This window comes from Alexandromys fortis, unplaced genomic scaffold (assembly GCF_014885135.2).
Source record: "Alexandromys fortis isolate MF-2015 unplaced genomic scaffold, M_Fortis_MF-2015_v1.1 scaffold_4, whole genome shotgun sequence".
Lineage (NCBI taxonomy): Eukaryota > Metazoa > Chordata > Mammalia > Rodentia > Cricetidae > Alexandromys > Alexandromys fortis.
In genome coordinates, this window is record NW_026067944.1 from 392049 (window position 1) to 419326 (window position 27278).

A 27278-nucleotide genomic window follows, 5' to 3' on the forward strand; every position below is an offset into this window, starting at 1 on the left:
CAGAAAGACTTAATAAGAAAGAGGATTACAGACCAATCTCACTCATAAACATTGATTCAAAAATACTAAATAAAATACTAGCAAATCGAATCCAAGAACACATCAGAACCATCATCCACCATGATCAAGTCGGCTTCATCCCAGAGGTGCAGGGATGGTTCAACGAATGAAAATCTGTCAACATAATCTACTATATAAACAAGCTGAAAAATAAAAACCACATGATCATCTCATTAGATGCCAAAAAAGATTTTGACAAAATACAACATCCCTTCATGATAAAGGTCATGGAGAGAGCAGAGATACAAGGAACATACCTAAACATAATAAAGACAATATACAGCAAGCCAACAGCCAACATACAACTAAATGGAGAGAAATTCCCAGCGAATCCACTGAAATGACGAACAAGACAAGGTTAAGGTTGTCCACTCTCCATACCTATTCAATACAGTTCTTGAGGGCCTACTTAGAACAATAAGACACCAAAAGGAGGTCAAGGAAAAACAAATGGGAAAAGAAGTCAAACTCTCATTATTTGCTGCTGATATATGATGGCTTACATAAGTGATCCCAAAAATTCTACCAAGGAACTTCTACAACCCATAAACACTTAGTCATATAGCAGGATATAAGATTAACTCAAAAAAGTCAGTAGCACTCCTGTACACAGATGATAAATGGGCTGAGGAAATCAGAGAAACATCACCCTTCACAACTGCCACAAAATACATAAAATATCCCCGAGTAAATAACCAAACAAGTGGAAGACTTGTAAGAACTTTAAATCTTTGAAGAAAAAAAATGAAGACACCAGAGAAGACATGCTCGTGAGTAGGCAGAATTAACATAGTAAAAATGGCAATCTTACCAAAAGCAATCTACAGATTCAATGCACTGCTCATTAAAATCCCAGCAAATTTCTTCACAGACCTTGAAAGAACAGTATTAGACTTCATATGGAATAGCAAAAAAACGCAGAATAGCCAAAACAATCATGTACAATAAAAGAACTTCTGGAGGCATCACAATCCCTGACTTCAAACTCTACTACAGAGCTACAGTACTGAAAACAGCCTGGTATTGGCATAAGAACAGACAGGAGAACCAATGGAACCAAACAGAAGACCCGGATATTAATCCAGACACCTTCGAACACCTTGTTTTTGACAAAGAAGCAAAAAATTTCAAATGGAAAAAAGAAAGCATATTTAACAAATGGTGCTGACATAACTGGATATCAACATGTAGAAGAATGAAAATAGGCCAGGCTGTGGTGGCTCACGCCTTTAATACCAGTAATCGTGAGGCAGGAGGATCTCTGTGAGTTCCAGGCCAGCCTGGTCTACAAGAGCTAGTTCCAGGACTGGTTCCAAAGCAACACAGAGAAACCCTGTCTCAAAATAAATAAATAAATAAATAAAAAGAATGAAAATAGATCCATATCTATTACCATGCACAAAACTCAAATCCAAATGGATCAAAGACCTCAACATAAAGCCAGGTACACTGAACCTTACAGAAGAGAAAGTGGGAAGTAAACTTGAAGGCACAGGAGACCACTTCCTAAATATAACCCCAGTAGCACAGACACTGAGAGAAATAATAAATAGGACCTCCTGAAACTGAAAAGCTTCTGTAAAGCAAAGGACATGGTAAACAAGACAAAATGAAAGCTTACAGAATGGGAAAATATGTTCACTAACCTCACATCAGATACAGGTCTGAGCTCCAAAATATACAAGGAACTCAAGAAATTGGACACCAAAAGATCACATCTAATAAAAAAAAAATGGAGTATAGACCTACACAGAGAACTCTCAACAGAGAAATCTAAAATGGCTAAAAGACATTTAAGGAAATGTTCAATGTCCTTAGTCATCAGAGAAATGCAAATCAAAACAACTCTGAGATTCCATCTTATACCTGTAAGAATGGCCAAGATCAAAAACACTGATGACAACTTATGCTGGAGAGGTTGTGGGGAAAAGAAACACTTCTGCATTGCTGGTGAGAATGCAAGCTGGTACAACCCCTTTGGATGTCAGTGTGGCAGTTTCTCAGAAAATTAGCAAACAACCGTCTCAAGACCCAGCAATACCACTTTTAGGTATATATCCAAAGGATCCTCAATCGTGCCACAAGGACATATGCTCAACTATGTTCATAGCAGCTTTGTTTGTCATTGCCAGGACCTGGAAACAACCTAAATGCCCTTCGACCAAAGAATGGATAAGGAAAATGTGGTACATTTACACAATGGAGTAGTACACAGCAGAAAAAAATAAAGGCATCTTGAATCTTGTAGTCAAATGGATGGATCTAGCAAACATCATTTTGAGTGAGGTAATCCAGACCCAGAAAGATAATTTTCACATGTACTCACTCATAAGTGGTTTTTAAACATAAAGCAAAGAAAACCAGCCCACAAATCACAATCCCAGAGAACCTAGACAACAGTGAGGACTCTAAGAGAGACTTAAATAAATCTAATCTACATGGGAAGGAAAAAGACAAGATCTCCTGAGTAAAATGGGAGCATGGGGACCTTGGGAAAGGGTTGAAGGGGAGGGTATAGGAAGGGACGGGAGCAGAGAAAAATGTAGGGCTCAATAAAAATCAGTTTAAAAAAAAGAGGAAAAAAAGTGAAGGGTGAAAACTGATTTCTACTTTTTTGAGGAGCATGGAGTGTCAAGTTCCCAGGAACAGAAAGTAAGATGGTGGCTATGAGCACTGCAGGGAGGAAGGAATGAGCGTTACTGTATGATAAGTAATTACTATAGGTTGATAAAAATGGTCTGGAGATTTGTGGACAGATGTACAGTAATGTTGAATGTTAATGAAACTGAAATATACACTTAAAAATGCTTAAAATGGGAGCTGATGAGATGGCTTTGTTGGTAAAGGCTTACCACGTAAGCCTAACTACCTGAGTTCAATGCCGAGAAACCAAGTTAAGGTAGAGAGAATGAGCTAGCTCTACCAAGTTTTCTCTGACCACCCCACCAATATGTGCCCCATGGCAACACACAGCTCTGTCCATCATGCATCACACAGATCACAATAATAATAAAATAAAACAAAAACTTAAAATGATAAATTTTATGTGCCATATACTTTACATGAGAAAAAGTATTACCTTGAAGGTCTCCAATCATTTCAGAATCATGCCCTCTGTCTCTTCGCTCAGCTTCCAATATAGCTTGCAGCTGGTAGTAATCTTTGTCTGCTTGTGACTTGGAATTCTCTAAAATTCTGTTTCTCTCTTGTAATTCTCTGTTCAGGGACTCTAGTTGACTAATTGACTTGCTCATCTCTGTGTGACTCTTCCTTAATCTTACAGCTGTGTCTGATTCTGTCCTAAGTAAGTCATTGGCTTCTTCTAACTATTAAAAAAGAAAGAATTTTGACCAAACATGATTATGTTTCTTTTAATTAACTATGATTTTAAAAGGACCCCACTGAAGAACTTACCTGTTTCTGTAACTGTGCCAACTTTTCGTTAGCAAGCTGTGAGCTCTGACTCACTTTCCGTAAGTCTTCTAACTGGTCCTTTAGTGTGGAGACTAGAAAGTCAAAGAGTATGTAGATATGACATGCTTTTATTAAAAAAGGAAATCTTTTTTTTTTAAAAATGAAATTTTTTTATTCTTGGACGACAACAATCAATGAAATTAGGTCCATTCCCACTCCCCAAATCACATTCTATCTTACAAGTTTTTATATTCTAAATCCATCAAAAAATAGAGCATTGCCAGGCAGTGGTGACACACATCTCTAATCCCAGTACTTGGCGGCTCTGTGAATTCAGGCCAGCCTGGTCTACAGAGCTAGACTCACAACAACCAGGGAGACACAAAGAAACCCTGTCTTGAAAAACAAACAAAAAGCAACAAGCAAAACCGAATTTTATAATACAGAGTAAGACAGCTTTGATTCTGTTATTATAGCATTCTAGATTCTTTTATGGCCTTCATGTGACCAATCTACTGGTGTAATAATTCAAAACTCCTTTTGCTGGGTGCCCTGGCCCTTGCTTTGAGATTTGATTTACCATGCCCTGCTGGCTCTTCTCAAACACAAGAGCTCAAGTGACTCTCCCTCCTGCCTTAACCCCCTGAGTGCTGGTATACAGGAATGTACCACCACATTCAGTTATAAAGGTAGTTTTTTATTTGTTGTTGAACAGTAAAGTTACTTGAATAATTCAGTATTTTTAAAATGGCGAAAAATCAAAACATAGTAAATAGTACAACGAGAATTCTTCCCTGTTTCTTCTCCCTTAACTGGCTCTTCTCCCAGAACTACTATTAGTTTCTGCCCTTTTAGGACAATCTATGAATCAATAATCTAAGATGGAACTAAATATATCATATACATGTTTTCACATGTATATCTATGGAAATACATATTTAATATTGAATGACATGATTTCTTCTGTTAAGCTAATAATTCAATATCTTTATATCACTGAGTACATTACATTTTTATCAATCCCATGTAAAGAGCCTTATGTATACATCATATATACACATAAGTACATTTATCAAATTGCTTAAAAAACTTCTAGTTCAGGGGTGGTGTTTGCCTAGATAGTCAAGCATTTTTCTTTTTTTTTTTGATTTTCGAGACAGGGTTTCTCTGTAGCTTTTTTGGTTCCTGTCCTAGAACTAGCTCATCTAGACCAGGCTGGCCTCGAACTCACAGAGATCTGCCTGCCTCTGCCTCCCGAGTGCTAGGATTAAAGGCGTGCGCCACCATCGCCTGGTCTAGTCAAGCATTTTTCCAAAAAAAAAAAAAATTTACCTTCGTTTTCTACATTTCTTCTCTTCTCATTTTCTTGTTCCACTTTTCTTTGATACTCATTAATTCTATGTTGTAGCAGCATCTTTTCTTTCTCAATTTGAGACACTGTAGATTCTAGATTTCTTCTTTGATTCCCCTAAAATTATAATGAGAACAGTTACAATTGCAAACAATACTAATTGATAGTTTGCTCTTTAAAAATATTTCAGATGAAACCTTAAGATGCATTTTTTGCTTAAAATCAGGTTGCATATTCTATTCTTTCCCACTGTGGCTACAGTATACGTGTGGATGTAATAGCTATCAGGTCCCTTCCTCTATTGTTTTTCCACCAATCATGTGAGATATGGTCTCTCATTGAGACTATGGCTCATCTGTCTCTGCACTGCTTTACCAAACTAAGGGTCCAGTCATGTTCAGCCATATCTTGAGTTTCATGGAGTACACTGTAATGACAGCTTTGCAATAACAGATAAAGCATGTATCTTAAAAACGTGAGACTCTCCTACTTGATCTTCTGTGTCTAAACTACCATCAACAGCATCACCACTGTTGGCAGTTTTTGTTGCTTTGTTTTTACATTTAAGACTTGGCATCAGAATATTCTGCTTTACTAGGTGCTTTTCTAGATCTTCCCATCTATAAGCAAACACTAACTTTTATGTAAGATATTATCAGAAAGATTTGTAGAGGTGATATAGATCTCCATTTTTCCAGTTCTAAGATTTTGCCATTTTAACTTTAAACTCATTGTGTGTGTGAAGGTTAGAGGGCAACTCTTAGAAATCTACTTCCTCCTGCCACCTTATAGGATGTAGGGTGGTACTCAGGTTATTAGGTCTACATACAAGAGCCTTTGCCTACTGAGCCATCTCTTTTAACTTTAAATCCAACTTGAAACTGGGTATGAGGCACACATGGATAATCTCAGCAAGCAGGAGACTGCAGTAAGATTATAAGCACGAGTCATCACCTTTACATTTACGTTTAAACCTACTCACAAGGCATGACACATTAAGGTTCAATCTTTCTTGGCTTACAATTACTCCAATACTGTTTGTTTAAAGAACTCCTACTCCACCAAAATGCTTTTGCAACTTTGTCAAAAGTCAGTGAGCCATAACTGTGAGAGTTTATTTCTGTTCTTCATTCTGTTTTCCTGATAGTCTTCAGTCAGTATCATGCAATTTTGATCGGTTTTTTTTTTTTTTTTTTGAGACAGGGTTTCTCTGTGAAACTCACTATATAGACTATCCTGGCTGTCCTGAAACTCACTATATAGACTAGGCTGGCCTTGTCCTAACAGAGATCCGCCTGCCTCTGCCTTCCAAGTGCTGGGATTAAAGGCGTGCACAACCACTGCCTAGCCAGTTTTGATCACTTACAGTTACCATTTTTCTAAACAAACCATTGTGTCTTCTGCATAAAACATCTCTACAGGCTTAGCTCTTCCTTTCTGATCTTTTTTTGGTTATATGATTTATTGTCCTGACTCTAACTTCTAGTACTGGCTAAATAATGATGAGAACTGATGTGTTTTTGCTATCACAGACTTTAAGGGAAGCATGTACTCTTTAATAATTAGGTATGAAGCGAACTGAACTATATGTTAAATATAGTTTATCAACTTGAGTTTCTAACTAATTTTTACCATGGATACTGCATTTTATTTAATGCTTTTTCTGTATCAACTGGTAAGATCATTTGGTTTTTCTTCTTTAGACTATTGATATAGTGAATTACACTGATTGTTTAAAATATTAAATGAATGTTACATTTCTGAAATAAACTATAGTCAGATATATTATCTTTTTATGTGCTGCTGAGATGTATGTTAATGTTTTGTTAAGGACTTACATTTGTGGGTGATAGTGTTCCCTACTTTTCTCTGTAGACTATGATTTGGTACAAGGTTATCAGTCTAACAAAATAAATTAGGAAGTGTTCTTATATGGAGGTGTTTTCATTTAAACTTGGCAGAATTCTCTAGTGAAGTTACTGGGTCACTGAGATCACATTTTTGTGGGGGTGGGAAGTCTTAAAATCATGGGTTCACTTTCCTTACTGTTATACACCAATAGTGAAATTACCTATTTTATGTGTGACTTATGGCATGTTGGGTGTTTTGTAATAATTTAATTCATTTAAACGACATGCTTAGAATTGTTCACATCATTCCTTACACTTGCTTTCATTTGTGACGATGGTTCTATTTTCCCTTTGTCATTCTTGCTAGACGTTTGCCAATTTTGTGAATTTTTTCAAACAAGTTCTTTTGTTCCATCTATTTTCTTCACTGTCATTTCCAACTGCACGGACCTCAGCTTTGATCCTTTTCACTGCTTCTGTTACGATTAGTCATTAGCGACTTTTCTTCTAGTATAAACATGTATGCTATAATCTCCTTAGGTACTGTGTTAACTCCATCTCACAAATTTTGATTTTGTATTTTGACTTCATTATGTAAGCTTTTCAATAATGAAAAGCTTCAACCTTTTTTTAAAGGTAACAGCTCAAAAAATTAACATTCCAATGTATTTTTCATCTCCCTTCAGAGTGTCTCTTTTCATCATTTAACTTTCATGTGTTTATTTTTCCTGTTGACTGTTACTCATGCTGACTTGATTACATTTTGGTCAGGACATTCTGATTCTTTTAAGCTTACTTTATGGCTCTGTATAGAACTGTCTTGGTATGTGGTCCTTAACCCCTTGAAAAGAGTGTATATTCTTCCACAATTGAATAGATGTTGTTAATGATGTAGTTGTGTTCTATAAAGTCTGCTCTCCAATTTTGAGGCTGGTGGAGGGGAGACCCATAGTATTCGTACTATTTATTTTATTTTCTGAGACAGAGTCTAATGTGCTTCAGGCTAGCCCTGAACTTGCCAACATCTGAAGATGACCTTAAACTTTTTGTTCCTCAGCTTCCATTTCCCAGGTATTAGGATTATATACTTGTGTTACCATTCCTGTATGAGGTCCTGAGGACTGAACTCATGCTACATAAGCACTCTATAAACTGATGTACAGCCTCAGTCCCACATCCTTGTGGTTTTTCTTGGGAACCAAGAGGTGTAGGTTTCTTCACACTCTTCAAGATCTCTTCACATTTGTTTTACATTTAATGTATAGAAGTTTTAGCTATACTTGGTGGTAAGAAGAGGGAAGAGTTTTGCCTCTCTTAAGTAGGACTATGCTAATTTAATAATTAAATTATGACAGTCCTCTCGATCTTGAATTCAGAAAGCTAAGTAACTTAAACCTAGTTCATCTGAATTTAGGACTGATTCTCTGAAACACTGAGAATGAAATATACAGTGCTAACCAAGACTAAGCTCATACTGACCTGCAGCTAATGGTAAAATGTTGTCAAAAATCTTTAGATGACTACATTTATATCCTAAGCCACAAGTTAAGGGAAAAACACCACTAATAGATACATTTACCTCAGGAAAGAAAAACAGAACAACAAAGAAATTTATCAAAGTTAAATCTAAAAAAAAAAAAAGGAAATTATACACTAGAATTATAAAGATTATCTGTTTCTGCCTAGGAAAGTCATCACACACAGTAGAAAATTTAACTAAATGTAAAAATGTATTATATATTTGCACACAAGTATCTAGTAGGAAATGCTGTTTCTCTGCTAATGGAACCAGGCTGGCAGGAAAAACATGAACACTTCTAAATCCAATTCTAAGCCCTACTTGTTATGTGGTATCAAGTCTATATCAATCATTTTGAAATATTTCATAATTTTCTTCTTAATCTGTCTCTTTCTGACATAATTGCAGCTTCTATTTTTGATCTCTTGCTTCTTTTTTGCTTTTCAACTATCAAAAACCACAAAACTGAAATCTATGTACTAAAATTTCAACATGGTCATAGAATAAAGCTGTACAAAAAAACTAAACTATAATCTGTACTATTGAACCTAGAGTCTAAGGTAAAATTTTTATCTTTATTTTATTTTATTTTTATCTGGTTAAGTTTTGGGATCTCAAAATTTTCTCTAGAAATGATCATTGCGAAGGGGACAAAAAATACTTAGTAAACTAAAAAGTACCTCTTCGTCCAATTCTTTCATTATCTTGTCTAGTTTTATGTTTGAAGTTCTGCAAAAACAAAAACAGTACAGATTATAAATACATTTACTTTCATTACCCAATGTTATGTTAACACCCACATTCTTTTCTTTTTCACTTGATTTTCTTAAAAATTTTTCTCTCTGTAGAACAATAAATGTATTTTTTAAAGGCATACATATTACTATGATTAAAAGAAACCAATTATATCAAAAATAGTTACTTATTAATATACTAAATGGCATGGTGCAATAGCAATAATTTAAAGTTGTGATGAGTATAAGTGATATGCACAGATAATGCAGCAATACTGGAAAACATCTTGACTCCTATTGGCAAAAACTCATGGCTACTGTCTATTATCTGTAGATTGTCGCTTGGGGAAAAGAGAAAGGATACTCTGGAACCAGAAAGACGGGTCAGCAGTAACAGTGCTTGCTTGCTTGCTGTATGCCTCATGATCTCAGCTGGGCTCCAGTCTAATATCCTCCACACACATAATTACCAAAAACACGCCTCTGCATCGGTATATACAATATTAATAAATTAAAGGAAAATGGTTACTTTTTCTCCTCCGAGATTAAAGACCTCAAACTGTACATCTGTACTCTTGGGGAGAAGGTCTAAGGACCTCAGATTAAGAATTCTTCAACTACCAGGCAGTGGTGCCGCATGCTTTTAATCTCAGCACTCAAGAGGCAGAGGCAGGCAGATCTCTATAAATTGAGGCCAGCCTGGTCTACAGAGTGAGTTTCAGGACAGCCAAGGATACACAGAGAAACCTTAACTAAAAACCCACCACTACCCAAAAGTATTCATCAAGTTCTTAATACAATAATTTCTATCAAGTAAAAGTCAGTCATTCAATCTGCTGTAAAACATTAAGTAAATGATGAAAAAGCCACACAGCAAATAAGTAAGTGCACCAATGGACAATGCAGGCAAAATTCTGAGATCTACTCAAAGGGTATTATTGCCACAATTTGTTTTCTTTGGCTCTAAGAATAGTTCTGACCTTCTAACACAGTGGGAATCAACCCGTGGGTCACAACCCCTTTGGGAGTCACATATCAGATATTCTTCATGTTAGATACCTTCATATAAGATATTTCCATAATGATTCATAATCATAACAAATTATGAAGTAGCAATGAAATAATTTTATGATTGAGGGGGTCACCATAACATGAGAAAGTGTATCAAAGGGTCACAGCATTAGCAATGTTGAGAATCACTATTCTACACATCCCGTGTACGTATGTACTCATGTGAATGTCTCAAATTCCTCATTCTACACATTCAAAACTAACAGGTTCTATATGGCTCCCTTCCATACTATTGCTTTTCTTCTAGAATGCCCAAGTACTATATATCAAAAGGGAATTAGTATCCCTGACTCATTTTTTTTAACCCATTAAGTAAAAAGAAACAAAAAGGCCAAGTATTGGCAAATACCTTGGGAGTCATTTTTAATTGGTAGGTGTGCATGTTTGTGGGTACGTGTGTGCAGGTGCACAGATGTGAAATTGACATCAGCTGTTTTCCTTGATTATGCACCATTTCTTTAATTAAAGGGAGTCTGGGAACTCAGAGTTTGTCAGTTTTGCCCAGACTAGGTATCCAGCTTGCCCAGAAGATCCAACTCTGCCATATCTATTGAGTATTGGGATTACAGGTAGTTGCCATGCCCACCTGGCCTAAATGTCAGTGGATGATGGATAACCATTTTTTACTTCTTTAGTGATTTTAGTGTATTTCTAACATACACACGGTAAATTCCAAATCCCTTATCTGGTTAAAAAAAAAAGGCCTTTAATATTCTGACCTTGCATACTCGCCTAGGCTCCTCTCTGGCACTCTTCTTATCTAACAGCTCATCAGGTTCCCTTACAAGGCCTACACATAAGTATAATTCCTGGACTTTAATACTTCCTACTACTCTTGCTACTCAACTTTCCAGCTCTGGTCTTTATTTTTTTTTTTTAAATATTTTCTTATTTATATTTATTTATTATGTATACAATGTTCTGTCTGTGTGTATGCCTGCAGGCCAGAAGAGGGCACCAGACCTCATTACAGATGGTTGTGAGCCACCATGTGGTTGCTGGGAATTGAACTGAGGACCTTTGGAAGAGCAGGCAATGCTCTTAACCTCTGAGCCATCTCTCTAGCCCAAAACATCCAATAAAGTAGGATAGGTATCTGCTGATTCAACCCTCATTTTTTTTTTGTCTATTTTTTTTAAGGCAGCAGACATGGTTGTATATAAAATCCAGGCTAGCCTTGAACTTGTGATCTTCCTGCTCTACCTCCTCAATGCTGAGATTACATATGTGCATCAAACACTGCATACTTCTAATATGCTCCTGTATCGTTTTATTCTCCTAATTTACCATATACCATACTAATTCACAATCTTTCCCTTATGTTTACAAACTCCACACAAAGAGGGGCTATATCTTCTTTTATTTAGCACTACATTGATGGCATACACATTATTTTGACACAAACTGAAATCTTTGTTGAATGAATGTAACTAAAATTATTTGAGAGCCTAAATAGGCTATTATTCTTAATCCTCTTCCTCAGCCTCCTAAGGGCTAGTTAGTTAAACTGGTCATTTCCATTTCTTGAGGTTACAAATTTTTATATGATTTTTTTTGTTGTTGTTGTTTTTGTTTTTTGAGGTGTGGGTTTCCCTGTAGCTTTGGAGCCTGACGTGGAACTAGCTCTTGCAGACCAGCTTGGCCTCAAACTCACAGCCCAGCTTTTATATGACTATTATTCACTCATGGCTATTCTCATTTTTTCCTCAAACCCTGTATCACCAACACCACCAGATACTTTTAAAAATTTCTTCGGTCATTTATTTACTTATTTATTTATTTTGGTTTTTTAGAGACAAGGTTTCTCTGTAGCTTTAGACAGCTTTAGCTATTCTGGAACTAGCTTTTGTAGACCAGGCTGGCCTAGAACTCACAGAGATCCCCCTGCCTCTACCTCCCAAGTGCTGGGATTTTAAAGGTGTGCACCATCACCGTCTGGCTTAATTTCTTCAAATTTTAAGGACTTATTTTAAAATGTGTGTATGCAAGGTGTTGCAGATGACCATGGAGTCCACGAGAAGGTGTTAGATTCCCTGGAGCTAGAGTTACAGGTGGTTGTGGCCATTCCACACAGCTGCTGCAAGAGCAGTAAGCATTCTTCACTGTTGAGCCATCTTTACTGTCCCTGTTATGTTTGTTTTTGCTGTAGAAACGTCTCAGTATTTATTTAAGTTTGTATCTATTCCTTTCCTCATTTCTATACTTTACTCTTAAAAACTCCTTCCAAATCCTGGCTTTAGTTGTTTTAAATTATATACTTAATTATATAATGTATCAGGAAAGATAGGGAAAGAAAATCTTAATTATTTCATACGCTTTCAACTTTTCCCAATTCCATTTACTGAACAGAATATGTTACAATTATATTTCACTTATTCAATAAGTCATAAAATGTAATTATAAAGTTATTATTTGTAGTTGACAAGAACTAACATGCTAGGTTATTTTAAAATACCTCAATTATTCTATTTCAGTGGCTCTCAGCTTTCCTAATGCTGTGACTCTTTCATACAGTTCCTCATGTTGTGGTGACCCCAACCATAAAATTATTTTCATTGCTAGTTCTTAAATGTAATTTTGCTATTATTTCGAATTGTAATGTAAATATTCAATATGCAGAACAGACTTAGTTGCACCCTGTGAAGAGCTGTTTGATCCCTAAAGAGTTGTCATTGACAAGATGAAAACCACTGCTCTGTATCATAAATGAATGTTATCAATAAAATTTGATTCAACCAGGAAAAAGAAAATCAACAAACTATGTTCTAGAAAGTTGCAGGGGAAGTACAAAAATTTTAGCTTCTGAGATTATTTTGCACTTCAGAAAGCCCTTTCAAGTAGCTAATTAAAACAGGAGGGAAACATAATGAACGAGGCAGCTAAATGGATTAGAACTAAACACACGTTTTAAAAGCTACCACAGCAAATATAGCTTAAAAAGTCTAAAGAAAACATGCATGTAACTAACACCAACACAGATGTTTTCTTCCTCTCCTTTTTTGTAGTCCTAAGGATCAAACCCAGGGTCATGTGTATGCTAAGTACCTACTCTACTGAAAATCTGCATTCCAAGCCATTAATATATATATATATATATAAAACTTTCAATTCTAGCCAAGACACTTTTTATGGATGTGCATAAATAGAAACTTTTACATTCCATCTTGTATATACCTCCAGGTATTTATAGAGTATATGTTGTAAAGTATATACATAATTTCTAATGAGAACATCATTGAAGGACAGTCTCACCTGCACTTCTGCTCCATTTCATCTTTTAATTGCATTTCATTATGCAGTTGTTCTTCAAGCTTGTAGATTGTTTTCTGTAAACTTTCCTGCTTTAATTAAAAAAGAGTCCTTCATTCGATTAATGTTTAGAGAAATTAAAAGTAATACCTTTTGTTATTATTATATGGCCGTTTGAAATAGGATTATTTAGTTTAAACCTTTATCTTTCAATAATATTAATTGCTATTTTCTCAATATAATTGGACATAATGCATATGTATCAATACACTGTTTATTAGCCCAATATGAACATTTTTGTGTTTTATGTACCAGTTAATAATGTACAATGATCCAAAGACATAGGCACAAAATATTACAGTGTACTAATAATAATACTGTAAACAGTGTTACAAAGAAAAGAAGTCACTTTTAATTTTAGCATGAATATACATCCTTTCAGATAGATATAACAGATCCCAAAATTAGCCTAAAGGAGGAGATAGAAAAAAAAGGCATCTTAGCAAGAATGAAGAGTCCAAAAGGAGAGAAGAAAACATTACATATGGTAATGGGAAAAAATCAAGTATAGCACAAGACATCACAGAGGAATTAACTCATATAGAATTTGAAGAAGTAGGACATCCTCGTATCCACAATAAAACTTGAGAACCTAAATTTATATTTTGTGGCATAATATTGACAACCTAAAATAATATTCCAGGGCTACACTTTAGTTTATTAAGAAGTGCTTGTTATAAAAGCACTCACATAAGCAGCTGGACATGGTGGCACATGGTTGTAATCCCAGTACAAGACAGGGAGGAGACAATATGACACCTGAAGCTTCCTGGTCAGCTATCTCAGCCAATCAGTGAACTCTAGGATTAGTGAGGACCCTGAATCAAAGAATATGGTGGAGAACAACAGAGACGATACTGGATCTGATCTCTGCATGCACAAATGCAACAACAACAACAACACACACACACACATCAATTTTAGGAAAAGTATCCAGATAAGAAGATACTTGAAACCCGGGCCAGCTGGCCTTGGTGAGTTCCCGATAGAACATCCCCATTGTCTCAGCGTGTGGGTGCACCCCTCGCGGTCCTGAGTTCCTTGCTCATGCTCTCTCTCCTTCTGCTCCTGATTTGGACCTTGAGATTTCAGTCCAGTGCTCCAATGTGGGTCTCTGTCTCCTTTCATCACCTGATGAAGGTTAATATTCAGGAGGATGCCTATATGTTTTTCTTTGGGTTCAACTTATTATTTAGCTTCTCTAAGAACACAAATTATAGGCTCAATGTACTTTATTTATGGCTAAAAACCAAATATGAGTGAGTACATCCCATGTTCCTCTTTTTGGGTCTGGCCCGGGTCTGAAAAAGCACGGGATAAAACCGGACTCGCTGAACATAGCAGACAATGAGGACTACCGAGAACTCAAGAACAATGGCAATGGGTTTTGATCCTACTGCACGTACTGGCTTTGTGGGAGCCTAGGCAGTTTGGATGCTCACCTTACTAGACCTGGATGGAGGTGGGTGGTCCTTGGACTTCCCACAGGGCAGGGAACCCTGATTGCTCTTTGGGCTGAAGAGGGAGGGGGACTTGGTTGGGGGAGGGGGAGGGAAATGGGAGGCGGTGGTGGGGAGGAGGCAGAAATCTTTAATAAATATAAATAAATAAATTAAAAAAAGATACTTGAAATGATTCAGGCAAGAAAATATGGATATATAGCAAAACCCTGACTCTAAGCATGAAGAAGAAAAAAGCAATCAAGCCCATTAGCTAGAAGATAGATCTAGAAAACAATTTGAATAAAAAAGAATAGAGATACTACTACTATGAAAAGCAAGAAACCCAGAATATTGTCAGTGAAGGTTTGCACAGAAAAAGACCATGAATTTAGCTCTGGTCTAGTTTGATGTGTCTGTCAAGTATCCAGAAGGAGAGAGATTCAGTTATGGAGCCAAGAGAAATAAAATGGGCATTCATGAGTTCCTACAGATACAAACACAGACAAGCTCACAACTATGGGAAACATTTAATATTAATTGAGCATTGGAAGGGGATCATGCACTGAGAGCTGAAAATTCAAAAAGTCATGAAAACAAAAAGAATTATTGTAATGGTCTGTCCTGTCCCTTTAAAGAGACAAGTCCCACCCACTCCCCTTTTCTGCTTCCAGCCTGCCCTCTCTAGCCCAACTCTCTTCAGAAGAGGTGGCTGAGGCCTCTTCTCCTCTCCCCTTTCCTCTCTCTTGGCCTCTCCCTCCCCCCTCCTCTCTTTCTTCTACCTCTCCCCTCTTTCCTTTCCTTCCATAACCTTCTGAATAAACTGTATCTAGACTCTCTCTGCAGGGCATGCCTATCCGCCCCACTGACAGCCCCACCAAGGTCTCTCACCCGCCACCTTCCACCCGCCTGGGACCCACAGAGGCCCTTGGGAACTACAGCGTTTTACTTAAACCATTGCAATTATGAGAACACTAGTTATAAAAGCTTGAAATTATAATGGTAAATGCAACAACAACAACAAAAAAAAAGAAAAATAAGGAAAGTCAGTATCTAAAGCAATAAAAAACTTCATTTTATTTGGCTTTGTAATTTTCATCTCAGATGAGACTTTCAAGAAGAGTTGAATATTAAATAGCAGATTTTTATACTTATTTCTGTAAAACTTTAAGACAATTCTGAAGCCATTTATGACAATTCTGAGCCCTCTCAGTCTCAGCAGAAATGCTCCCCACTTCCCCCCTGGGAACCAAGGACCTAACAATTGCCCATATACGTACTAAAATGTTGGGAATATTCTCCAAATATAACTCATTTATTGAATAGGGGCAAGATAACCCTTAGGTGTTGACTCACTGACTGATGTTTTGACTCAGGCCCTGGGAAAGGGGCAAAGTGACCCTCAGATGTTTTCTCTTACCTCATCTGATCTGGCAACCACTCTCTAGCCAATTATTGGTAACAGCCCTTTTGAATAAGCCAATCATAACAGAACCCCCAGACACCCTTCCTTCTGTGGTTTTTCCCTTTAATAATAGTCTGTACCAGCCATTCGGGGTCTTTCTAGCCTCCAGAATGCTGGAAGACCCTGTCATGACAGAATTAATAAAATCCTCATGCTTTTACATCAGCTGTGGTGGTGAGAGATGGTCTCTTAGGGTGACTCCTCCTCGGTGATTGGACTCTAGGGTCCAACATTTCTAGGATAACATAAATAGTACTACAAAGGAAAGTAATAATCAAGAGGCAGCAATCACTAGGAGAAATTACAATCACCAGGAAAAAAAAAAACTAAAAACAGACTAACCACAAAACAAAACAAACCAGAATAACCAAATAAACCAAACTGAAGATTTACTGAAGTACTAGTTACCTTACATCCTAAAGAAAATCCAAGAAAGGCAAGATTACAAAAAAATACTGTTACTTTCCCTAGGAAGAAGTATTTTCATTTTAATAATTTCTGAGCCCCTATTAGTTATATATTATGACAACAGTTTTTGTAATGAAAATAGTAAGCACTAATAATGAAAATGCAGAGGCAGGTATTGGGGTTCAACCCGAAGATCAGAAAATCAAAGCAGCCAAGCCACTAAAGAGCGCTTACCTCTTTGAAATCTTCAGACTGAGTTAAGTTCCTGTCTTATCCCTGCCTGCTGGGATTAAAGGTGTGCACAAGCACCACCTGGCCCTCTATGGCTGACTAGTGTGGCTGTTTTGCGTTCTGATGGTCAGTCAAGCTTTACTTATTAAAATACAAATGAAATATCACTACAGAAAATTCAAAAGCCCACAAATTTGAAAGAAAACAAGGAGGGGTATAAGGGAGTACTTGAAGGGAGAAAGGGGAAGGAGGAAATGATTTTCAAAAATCAAGTGATTAGAAAAAGTTACAAAAACAAACAAACAAACAAACCTCCAAAGAAAAAAGTCACCAGGGGCTGGAGAGATGACACAGTGGTTAAGAACACTTATCCCTCTTTCAGATGAGCTCAGTTCAATTCCCAGTACCCATTATCAAATGCTTATAACTCCAGCTCCAGGGGATCTGATACCCTCTTCTGACCTGCAGGTAGGACCCATATACATGTGGCTGGCTTGCTTGCTTACACACACACACACACACTCTCTCTCTCTCTCTCTCTCTCTCTCTCTCTCTCTCTCTCTCTCTCTCTCTCTCTCTCTCTCTCAAATAATTTTTTATAAAAAATGACTAGAGCAGACATAGTTCCTTCCCCCTTTTCTCACTTCCTTTTTATCCTGTGTTCTGTTACCTTTAAAAGGAAATACATCAATAGGAAAACAATTCTACCACGTTTAAAAACAATGGCTTCAGGTGTTTTGGAGGTCGAATGAGAAAGATCAGAAGTTTAAGGTCATCATAGCTAGTTAGAGGCCATCCTAAGCTATGAGACTATCTCATCTCCTAGGCCACAAGAAACCCTGACTTCCCCAGTATCACATAAACTGGAAGTAAGTGACCTGTACCTGTGAGATCAACACTTAAGATTAAGGGGCACAAGGATCAAGTTCATGGTCACCTGTGGCTAGATACTGAGACTAAGGCCAGTAAGAGCTACTAGAACCTTGCCTCAAAACCAGCAAATGGGCTGAGCAGTAGTTAAGAGCACTGACGAACAGAGCTGAGGTCCCAGCACCAGTATTGGACACCGGTAGCTCTAGTTCCAGGTGCTCGAAAGTGCTCTGCAGTCTTTCACAGGTACCTGCAGTCACATGCTGCACTTATATATACCCAGGCATATACACATAAGCATAAAAAATATTTGCTACTCCTTTGCTTTGTGATTAAAAGTATATTAGTAAAACAATGAGGCTATAGCTCAGTAGTCAAGCTTATAAGACACTGGCTTGGATCCCCAGTATTACAAAACTCCCAAACCAAAAACAAAAGCAAATAAAAAGCACCCCGTGTACACAAGGTATTTAAAGAATACTTTAAGGATAACAAAACAATTATTCCTAAAAGTAGGCATTTTTCCCAGCAAAGTTCTACTTAACTCACAAGGATCTTTTTAAATTTAAGGAAGGAAGGCAGGCTTGTTTTTAAGCCACATCAACAGTAAGAATTCCTAACTAGAACATACCAAGTTCCTTAATAATATACTTATTTATCATATATTCCAAATCCCAAAGAATAAACAAATTAAGTTATGCTGAAAATACTAGTTAGTCTCTATTTTCCAATTCCCTCTCAACTCCCCCCACCTACTTGTCTTAAAACCTACAGTCTATATTACCTGAATCTGTTGTGCTGTGATTAGTCTCAGAACATAAGAGAAAATAACAAACAAGAAAGGCGGGGATGTCAAGTTACTTTCCCAATACCCTTCTTTGCTGTGTTTTGGTTTTCTATATTCAGTGTTCCTCTTCTATAATGCCAGGCTTTCTAACAGCTATAGCAACACAATTTTCTCTCCTTGCTCCCAGTAGTATAGGAGCAATGACTTTCCACTGCTGTTAATCCAGAGGTGCTTTCCCAACCTTTATTGTTCCATTTGATTTGTGTTTGTAGCAGAACAGTCCCTTTATTAAATTCTTTGTAGGCCAGGCAGTGGTGGCACACACCTTTAATCCCAGCACTTGGGAGGCAAGTGGATCTCTGTGAGTTCAAGGATAGCCTGGTCTACAAGAGGTAGTTCCAGGACAGCTAGGGCTTTTACACTTACACGGAGAAACCCTTTCTCAAAAACAAAACAAATCAAAACAACCAACCAAACAAACAAACAAAAAAAAAAAACCCCAAAACCTCTTTTCATTTAATGCATATATACACATAATGTGGTATTCATGTCCACTGAGACACCATTCAGCCTTAAAAAACAAGGAAATTCTAATACATACTGCAACATGGATGAATTAAGGTAAATAAAATAAGCCAGTCACACAAAGGCAAATAAATTCCATTTATAGGAGGATATTAAAATAAATTCATTCATAGAAAAAGTAGAGTAGTGGTAACTAGGACCTGAGGTAATGAAATGAGTAGTTATCAATAAATACAGTTTCCATCTTGGAATAATGAAAAAGTTCAAGAGATGAATAGTTAGCAAAGCTATGTGATGGTTCCTAATGTTATTTTACTATATACTTAAATTAGTTAAAATGATAAACTGTATTGTGTGTATTTTGCCAACACACACACACACACACACACGCACACACAGAACCTCTTTATTCATTCAAAACCCTTTAATTTGTTTATGCATACTGCCTGGTAATCCTCCCTGCCTACTACCTTATTTTTCATCAGTTTCATTTTGATGCCACCAGATTGACCTGGAACCCTACATATCCCAGACTGGCTTTGAACATTCCCACCTCAGCTTCCAGTGTGTTAAGATGATAGTCATGCCATAAGGTTCAATTTCCAACTTCCTTAATGATAAAATGATTTATATATATATTCCTAATTCAAAGATTTAAAGGACAGTAATTGTGAATCAGTAACAATTTATAACTTATTCATATATGTGTATGTATAAAATTCCATTTTATAGGGGGCTGGAGAGATGGCTCAGTGGCTAAGAGCATTGCCTGCTCCTCCAAAGGTCCTGAGTTCAATTCCCAGCAACCACATGGTGGCTCACAACCATCTATAATGAGATCTGGTGCCCTCTTCTAGCATACAAACATACATGGAAGGAATGTTGTATACATAATAAATAAATAAATCTTTAAAAAAAATTCCATTTTATAGTCAGATAAGAAATCATACCGAAGAGTAGACAATAATTTAAGTGTTATGTCCGACAATGATGGCTTAATCCCAACACTCAGGAGGCAAAGGCAGGTTGATCTCTCTACAGATCTTCACAACAGCAAGGGCTACACTGAGAAACCCCATCTCAAACAAATAAGCAAACAAGTGTCATAAGTATCTAAACTCACTAACTGCACATTCACCTGTAATACATATGCTTATTCAATAGCATGCACACAAATACATTATGTGAGTTTAAAAATAAAAACCAATCTGAAAACAAGAAATACTTACCAAGCTTTTATCCACATTGGAGCTGGTTCTGTTCTCACTGGGATTAGCTGAAGGTAAGTATCTACAGGGTAAGGGCAAGGAATTTAAGAAGAAAACAGCTCTTTAACATATAGCAACAAACAATATGTATTCTGTGTTTTATGATCAGTATGCTAGCTATTTTTTAATTAAATACAAATTTAATTTTTATTTTAGAAATAAACATGATATAAATTAAATGGTTAAGTAACACTCACTGTGGTTATAATTAAACATTTCTATAGGAAAATACATCAACTATAGTTAATATTTTGTTTGTGATCTAACAAAGAAAGCTTGTCTGAAGATCAGAGTGCAGAGATAAGCTATTAGTTAGCCATAGAGGCCAGGCACTGATGGCACACACCTTTAATCCCAACACTTGGGAGACAGGCAGATGGATCTCTGTCAGTTCAAGGCCAATTTGGGAGCTAAAGGGCTCTATGAGATTGAATCTTGTCTAAAGGAGAAACAGAGCCCACACAAAGGTGAACCCACACTTGGGATCAGATGCCCTTAATCCTAGCACTAGGGCAGTGGGGAGAAGAGTGATCTGGCTGGGTGGAGAGAATATAAGGCAGAAGGAGACAGGAGCTCAGATGCAGTCTGAGGATTCAGTCTGAGCATTCAGTTTGAGGATTCATAGCAACAGGATCGTCTCTTCAGTCTGAAAATTTGGTAGAGGTAAAAGGTCTCTCTAGTGGCTAATTGCACTACTTCTCTGATCTCTCAGCTTTCACCCCCATTATCTGTTTTCGGGGTTTTAAGACCAATTTGATTTGCTCTACAATCAATATTTATACTTTACAAGATAAAGTGAAAATAAGAATGAGCCAAATTTTAAACATACTTAAATGAAAACATATTAAAGATACATCAACATCAAGAAACAAAATGGTATTTATTACACAAAGTATTCCAGTAGCTGCCACTGAAATTCAAAGAAAGCACAACCTCAATGTGTTTTACTTTTGCTTTTAATTCCTTTGAAGCTTTGAACTTTTAAGCATTTTTTACTGACTTATTTATTTTTATTATTTACTCAACATCTTGAGAAAGAGGACTCTAGATGTTCTTAAAATAATAGCAACACACTTTAGGCTCTCTCACTGACTTCTATAGCTCAGATTTAAAATGGCACAAATAAAAGTGCATGAAGCCAGGAAGCTCCACAGTGCAGATACAATTACTAAAACATCTTACCAGTACTCTCACTATTTACTCCACTTTACTGAACATCTTAAATGTTTTAGAGTATACTGATGAATCCCATTCCACATTGGAGGGAATGGGGGAGAATAGCAAAAGACGAAGCACAGCCTTAAATCCTTAAATTAGCTCCAGGCACCTTTGTCATTAGAAGTCAAACTGTGTTTAGAGTTTGTTTTATTTTTTTGTTTTCATCTAAGAACTGGGGGGCGGGGGAGAATTATTGACTTCTATAGACATGTACTCAGCTAACTCCTCTGCATCAGGTGTCCTTTGGTAAAACATAACATCACCTTTCTGGACACTCCCCCGACCCCTCAAAAAAGTTTAGCCCAAGTAATTGAAAAGATCTGAGTGATATATCTTTTCTTTTTTTCAAAACCTTATAAAGGTTTTTAAATTCAATATAAAGTTAGAATTATACATAAAGACAAGTGATTAGGGAGTATTAAGGTGTCTTACAATACTATCAAACATTATCTAAATAGACTATACAGTAGAAAATCTAAATTAATAATGGTGGTATATAAAAATGGTATATAAAAGCAGGGCATTGCTGATGGTTACACCAGCCCACAGCAGCCACCATTATGAATGTTACCATTACAACCACCACATTGACAACATGATTAAAAAGAGGGGCTCGATCAAAAAGATATCAAATAGCTGGTAAAGTTTACAGCTGTAAATTAGGGTTTTGTTTTTCAAGTCAGGGTTTCTCTGTGTAGCTCTGGCTGTCCTGGAACAAGCTGGCCTCAAACTCACAGATATGTCTGGCTCTGCCAGGATTAAAGGCATGCACCACCACCACCTGGCTAAATTAGCTGTTAATATACTAAGAATTTAAGTATTATTAAACACATATAATGAAACTCTGAAAGCAAAAAAACATGTCACTTCTTGGTTTTCTTTGGAAAATTAGATAATCATTGTTAAATAACTAGAAGAAGATAATGAGGGCTATAAGGCACGTTGATACTGGAAAGGTTCCACAGAGCAAATGAAAACTACATATGGTACAACTTAATTCCACTCATTATTAAATGCCCAACAAATCCACTTTCAAGTCTGCTATGTCAAGTAAATATAAAGACAAAATCTGCCAAGGAGTCTGAACTAGGCAGATCAGAATGTTGTCTTAGAATCTTGCAGATTTAATATGCTATATAACTTGCATTCTACAAAATTAGTAATAAAAGGTTCTCTGAATGCAGCAAGGGAATACAAGGACATCATCTATTCATATCCTTCTACCTTTGTCTTTTCTGTTTCAAGGTTTCTTTGTATTATATATATTATTGCTTTTATATAAAATGTGGACATTTAAATAGCTTTTATAATAGCATATTAGGAATGTAGCTAAACACTTGAGGTTATTTTCATAATCACATCTTATTACACTTTAGAAATGAATAGCTTTTGGATTTCAGGATGAACATCTCAGAAATTTTCTATCTCATACAAGTATATTCAAACTTACCATTATAGAATACAGTAAGTTAATGAATATTTTGTTGACTGTTTTTATTTTTTTAGACAGGGTCTTGCTAAAAAAATCTCAGCATGTGGCACAGGCCAGCCTGGATACTTTTGTCTCAGCCGTCCATGTGTCCAGAGTACAGACGTGTACCACCATGCCCGACTACTGACTCTTTATGAAAAGCACCTTAATTTTCAGCTTTTCATGCTGTAAGCACTTACTTGAACAAAACACCACATTTCTGTATGCATGGTCTACATACATACATATAAAACTTAAAAAGAATACTTATATTAGAAAATAAGGCTATCTTATCGTTGTTTTGCTTATTTTTTGAGACACAGTTTCTCTGTGTAACAGCCCTGGCTATCTTGGAAATCACTCTGTAGACCAGGCTGTTCTTGAACTCACAGAGATCCGCCTGCCTCTGCCTCCCATGTGCTGAAAGGCTATGGTACTTTAAGAACACAATACATTGTATTTGTAAGAAACTTAAACATTATATTAGAACATGAAGTATGAACATAAAGGAAAACCATGTAATAAAATGAAGTGCATGACAACATAGTATAAAGTTTATTTAACTAAAGATTAACTTTGTATAATGAATTGCTGTACTCTCCACAGACTCTAAAAATACTGGGGATAACATATTGAGTGTTTTAGAAAAGCCTAGGAAATGTAACATAAAATTAGACTTTACAAAAACCTATCTAAAAGATCTCCTGTGTATGTATGTCAACATAAAGTAGCTACAGTATTACATGTCAGGAGGAAGGAATTAAACTAGTAGGCTTTTCTACTGAAGAAAGCTCAGGTGTGATGCTGGTAGTGATGCTGTACAGGTGTCCAGTGCAGGTCTAAGTAAATTCCTGGGGAAGTGAGTTTAGGAGACAGGACTACACTGTCTTCTGGTTTTCTATCTACAGTAGACCCAAATCCTTCATTATAAAATTTTTGACTAAAATGATAAGACTCTTTAAAGTAAAATTAGCTATAATAATTCAAATTTAATAATCATTCCAAGTAAATCATATATTTAACACCACACTGTGAAGAATAAATGGATGAGAACAGAAGTTTGGAACAAGGAACAACAATGATGTGCAGACTCAAACCAGAAGTGCTGTCATGAGCTTTGCTGTACCGTACTGGTCTAGTACTTTGCTTCTACTAAGTAGAAATTACTAACTTATATTGTACAGCTCATACATTTGCTCACTGAACATGTACTGTATCTTATACTGTACCTTAGTATGGACCATACATGTGACAAATCCCAAATTATCAAATATATCTATCTGTTGATGGATGAAGGCCAATGAAATAATGCCAAAGATTAAGGTTATACTTTAAGTACATGTAAAGATAGACACTGATAGTAGATAGTGTCGATGGTAAAAAGAGCTAACACCGAGTGCTTAGAACATGCAAAGTACAGTTGCGCTTTACTACATACCCTTAAAACAACCCTGAGTTAGGCAAAAGCCTAACTCATTATCATTATCCCCGTTTTAATATAAAAGGCTAATTATTTGTCCAATATTACACTATAGGTACTATTGTATGTTATCATTCATGGAAATGTTCAATTTTTTTTTCCTTTGGAGGAATCAATTTTTCAAGAACTAAGAATTATGTGCTTTCACTAGCATTAGTATGGTGACGAAATGCTAGGTAAACATGCTGTTCCAAAAATTTTGAACTATAACTCTTTAAATAAAAACAGTGGCTGAACTGTCAGTACTAAAAGAATTATTTCACTTGCTCTTTTTCACTTTAAAATATGCTAAATAATTCAACATAAACTTTCCTAAAAAACTATATTCTTGAACATACATGAATGTGACAGGGGAAAAACAAATACCAAATATTAGAAATAAAAATTGGTGTAATAAAAAGATATATCTTTATATGCCATCAACTCTACTTAAAAATGGTATTTAGGTATCTTTAAGAAAATATGGTGAGTATAAAATTACCCCTAAATTACTGTTTGGTATACTTACCTACGATTGCTATAATATGTAAATCCTACAAAAGGTAGTTGATTGCCAACAAAAGCTTTAGGAATAGGAAATGTTTCTTCGTCTCCTTTGTCTTCTTCCAAGTCATCAAAATTACTAGTATCAATGTCACTACTTAAATCAGGTACAACTGGTGCTACAGCTAAAAACAGAAAGAAAGTAAAGTAGTTAGTTGTCCTTTTCAAACTTAGTATACAAATATAGTGGCTCAAAGATCTACACCAGCCCAGAACAACAGCATACACCTACAGTCCCAGCTACTCAAGTGGCTGGTCAGAAGTGTGAGAGCCCAGGGCTTCAAGGGTAGGCTGGGCACCAAAACAGACCTCACCTAAAGCAAGCAAACAGGATTCCATACAAAATACTGATGGTTTCTTGCTACTAAATAACTTGTGAACCCTAATATAAAATGCATTAAATTTTATAATACTAAGATTTACTAGAATTCAAAATTAAATGAAAATTATATACTTGCATTTACTTTTGCTTCAAGATTAAGTTGAATGCTACAAGCAATATTAAGATTTGCTACAGAACCCAACATAGTTTAAAATACTCAAAAACATTTGGAAATGCATACATTCATTTCCAGAACCTATAGCTTAACAAAGTATACTTTTTTAAAAAGGGGGTTAATTTTAAGTACTAGATAGTTTTTTTTTAAGTTGTTAATCTGCTATACAGAAAGCCAGAAAGCAAAGCTGTTTCTTAGTTGTCCTAGAAATCGGGAGGAGGAAGGGAATCATTTGATGGGGAGTGATTAAAGGGCTTCCTTCTAATAAAAACCTAGTAACAATTGTAAATATTCATAATAAAGAGAAAATACCACATAAACTTAATGTTACTAATGTCTTCTGGAACTTGACTATGATATAGAGGGCATATCTAAAAACTATGTATAATGTCTTTAGTGAAAAGACAGAACAGTCAAGAAAATACTGGATCACTACCTTAGATACAATTACCACCCTTTCCTTTAGAGGAGAAGTTGAACGTGAGCAAAATCAACTGAGCTCATTTCATGGACATGTATAACAAAGGAGCTATTTTTATTTTGAATCACTGGGGTCCAGGTAAGTTCAATCTTAGCCACACAGAACTATTTGGCTAATTTTAGAACAAAGCAACAAGCTAGCCCAATAAAGTTGCAGCATTAGCCAACAGTAGCAACAAAGAGGAAAAGAGGGGCCTTTCTACCATTCACTTTCATTATCAAAAGAACTGTCTAACTAGATAAAGCATCGTCCCAGTAACATCAACTATCTGGTTTATAAAATGAGGAGTAAATAAAAGGTTGCTGGCTCTTAAATTATGGTCTTGGCAGAATCAACCAATCAACCAACCAATCTTTTCTTCTTTTCCCCCCTCTCTCTTTTTTTTGGATATAGAGTCTTACTGTGTAGCCTTATCTGGCCTCCAACTCACTGAGACCTGCCTGTCTCTGCCTCCTGAGTGCTCAGGATTAAGATTGTGAATCACCATATCTGGCAGACTTACTTCTTAAAACAATAGCTTTCAATCTGAATTTTTGTCCAGGGAAATAATACTTGACAATGTTTGTGTATACTTGCAGTTACCATGAATAGGAGAGGAGAAATGTTACTGTCATCTGAGTCCATGAATATACTGCTAAACAGCTTATAATGCTAAGGACAATAGCCCCTGTTCCCAGGCCCCCAAAACAGACTTCTTGAGTCAACTGCTGAAGCAAACAAAAACAAAAAAACTCTTTAAAATTATCAAGTAAGAATAGTTTAAAGATGCCAACCAGTGTGTTGTATTTTCTCTATTGCTATCAATTTACTTGGTTTTCTTATGAGGTATTATTTAAGTTTTAAAATATTTTATTATACTTATGTGTGCATACAAGTCCATGGTACAGCATATTATGGAGGTCAGTGGAAGACTTGGAATAAATTCAGGGATCATCCTTGGGTAGCACCTTTAGCTATTGCCATCTCACTAGTCCATCAGAACGGTCTTACATGTGTCAAGGTTTCTCTGTTGAGATGTATATGAAGACATCCTGGGAGAGCTCTAAAACCTCAGCTCTTGGGGAATACTATTTTAAGGTGTGTTACTTTTGTTTATCTTGAATTTGTTTAGCTCTGTGAAGCTGTGTTATTGTGCCTGTCTAAAACACCTGATGGTCTAATAGAGATGAATGGCCAATAGTGAGGCAGGAGAGAGAAATAGGCAGGGCTGGCAGGCAGGATAAATATGAGAATTCTGGAAGACAAAAGATCTAAGAATGAGAGAGGAAAGAGGAAGACTTCAGGAGC

General features: G+C 36.3%; 1 protein-coding gene across 2 annotated transcripts in view; it reads right to left on the reverse strand.

Annotated features, from left to right (window-relative positions):
- The window catches only part of Rock1 (Rho associated coiled-coil containing protein kinase 1), a 123027-nt gene that overhangs the window by 41234 nt on the left and 54515 nt on the right, over positions 1–27278 (reverse strand). The window contains exons 10-16 of one of the 2 annotated variants that reach the window (XM_050148825.1): positions 24979–25138; positions 20263–20323; positions 13252–13337; positions 8875–8923; positions 4807–4942; positions 3475–3566; positions 3140–3386 (exon numbers count right to left, since the gene is read on the reverse strand). In XM_050148825.1, coding sequence (XP_050004782.1) covers positions 3140–3386; positions 3475–3566; positions 4807–4942; positions 8875–8923; positions 13252–13337; positions 20263–20323; positions 24979–25138 — 831 coding nt within the window. Of the gene's footprint in view, positions 1–3139; positions 3387–3474; positions 3567–4806; positions 4943–8874; positions 8924–13251; positions 13341–20262; positions 20324–24978; positions 25139–27278 lie in introns of both variants that reach the window. The other variant, XM_050148824.1, reaches the window with a different exon arrangement.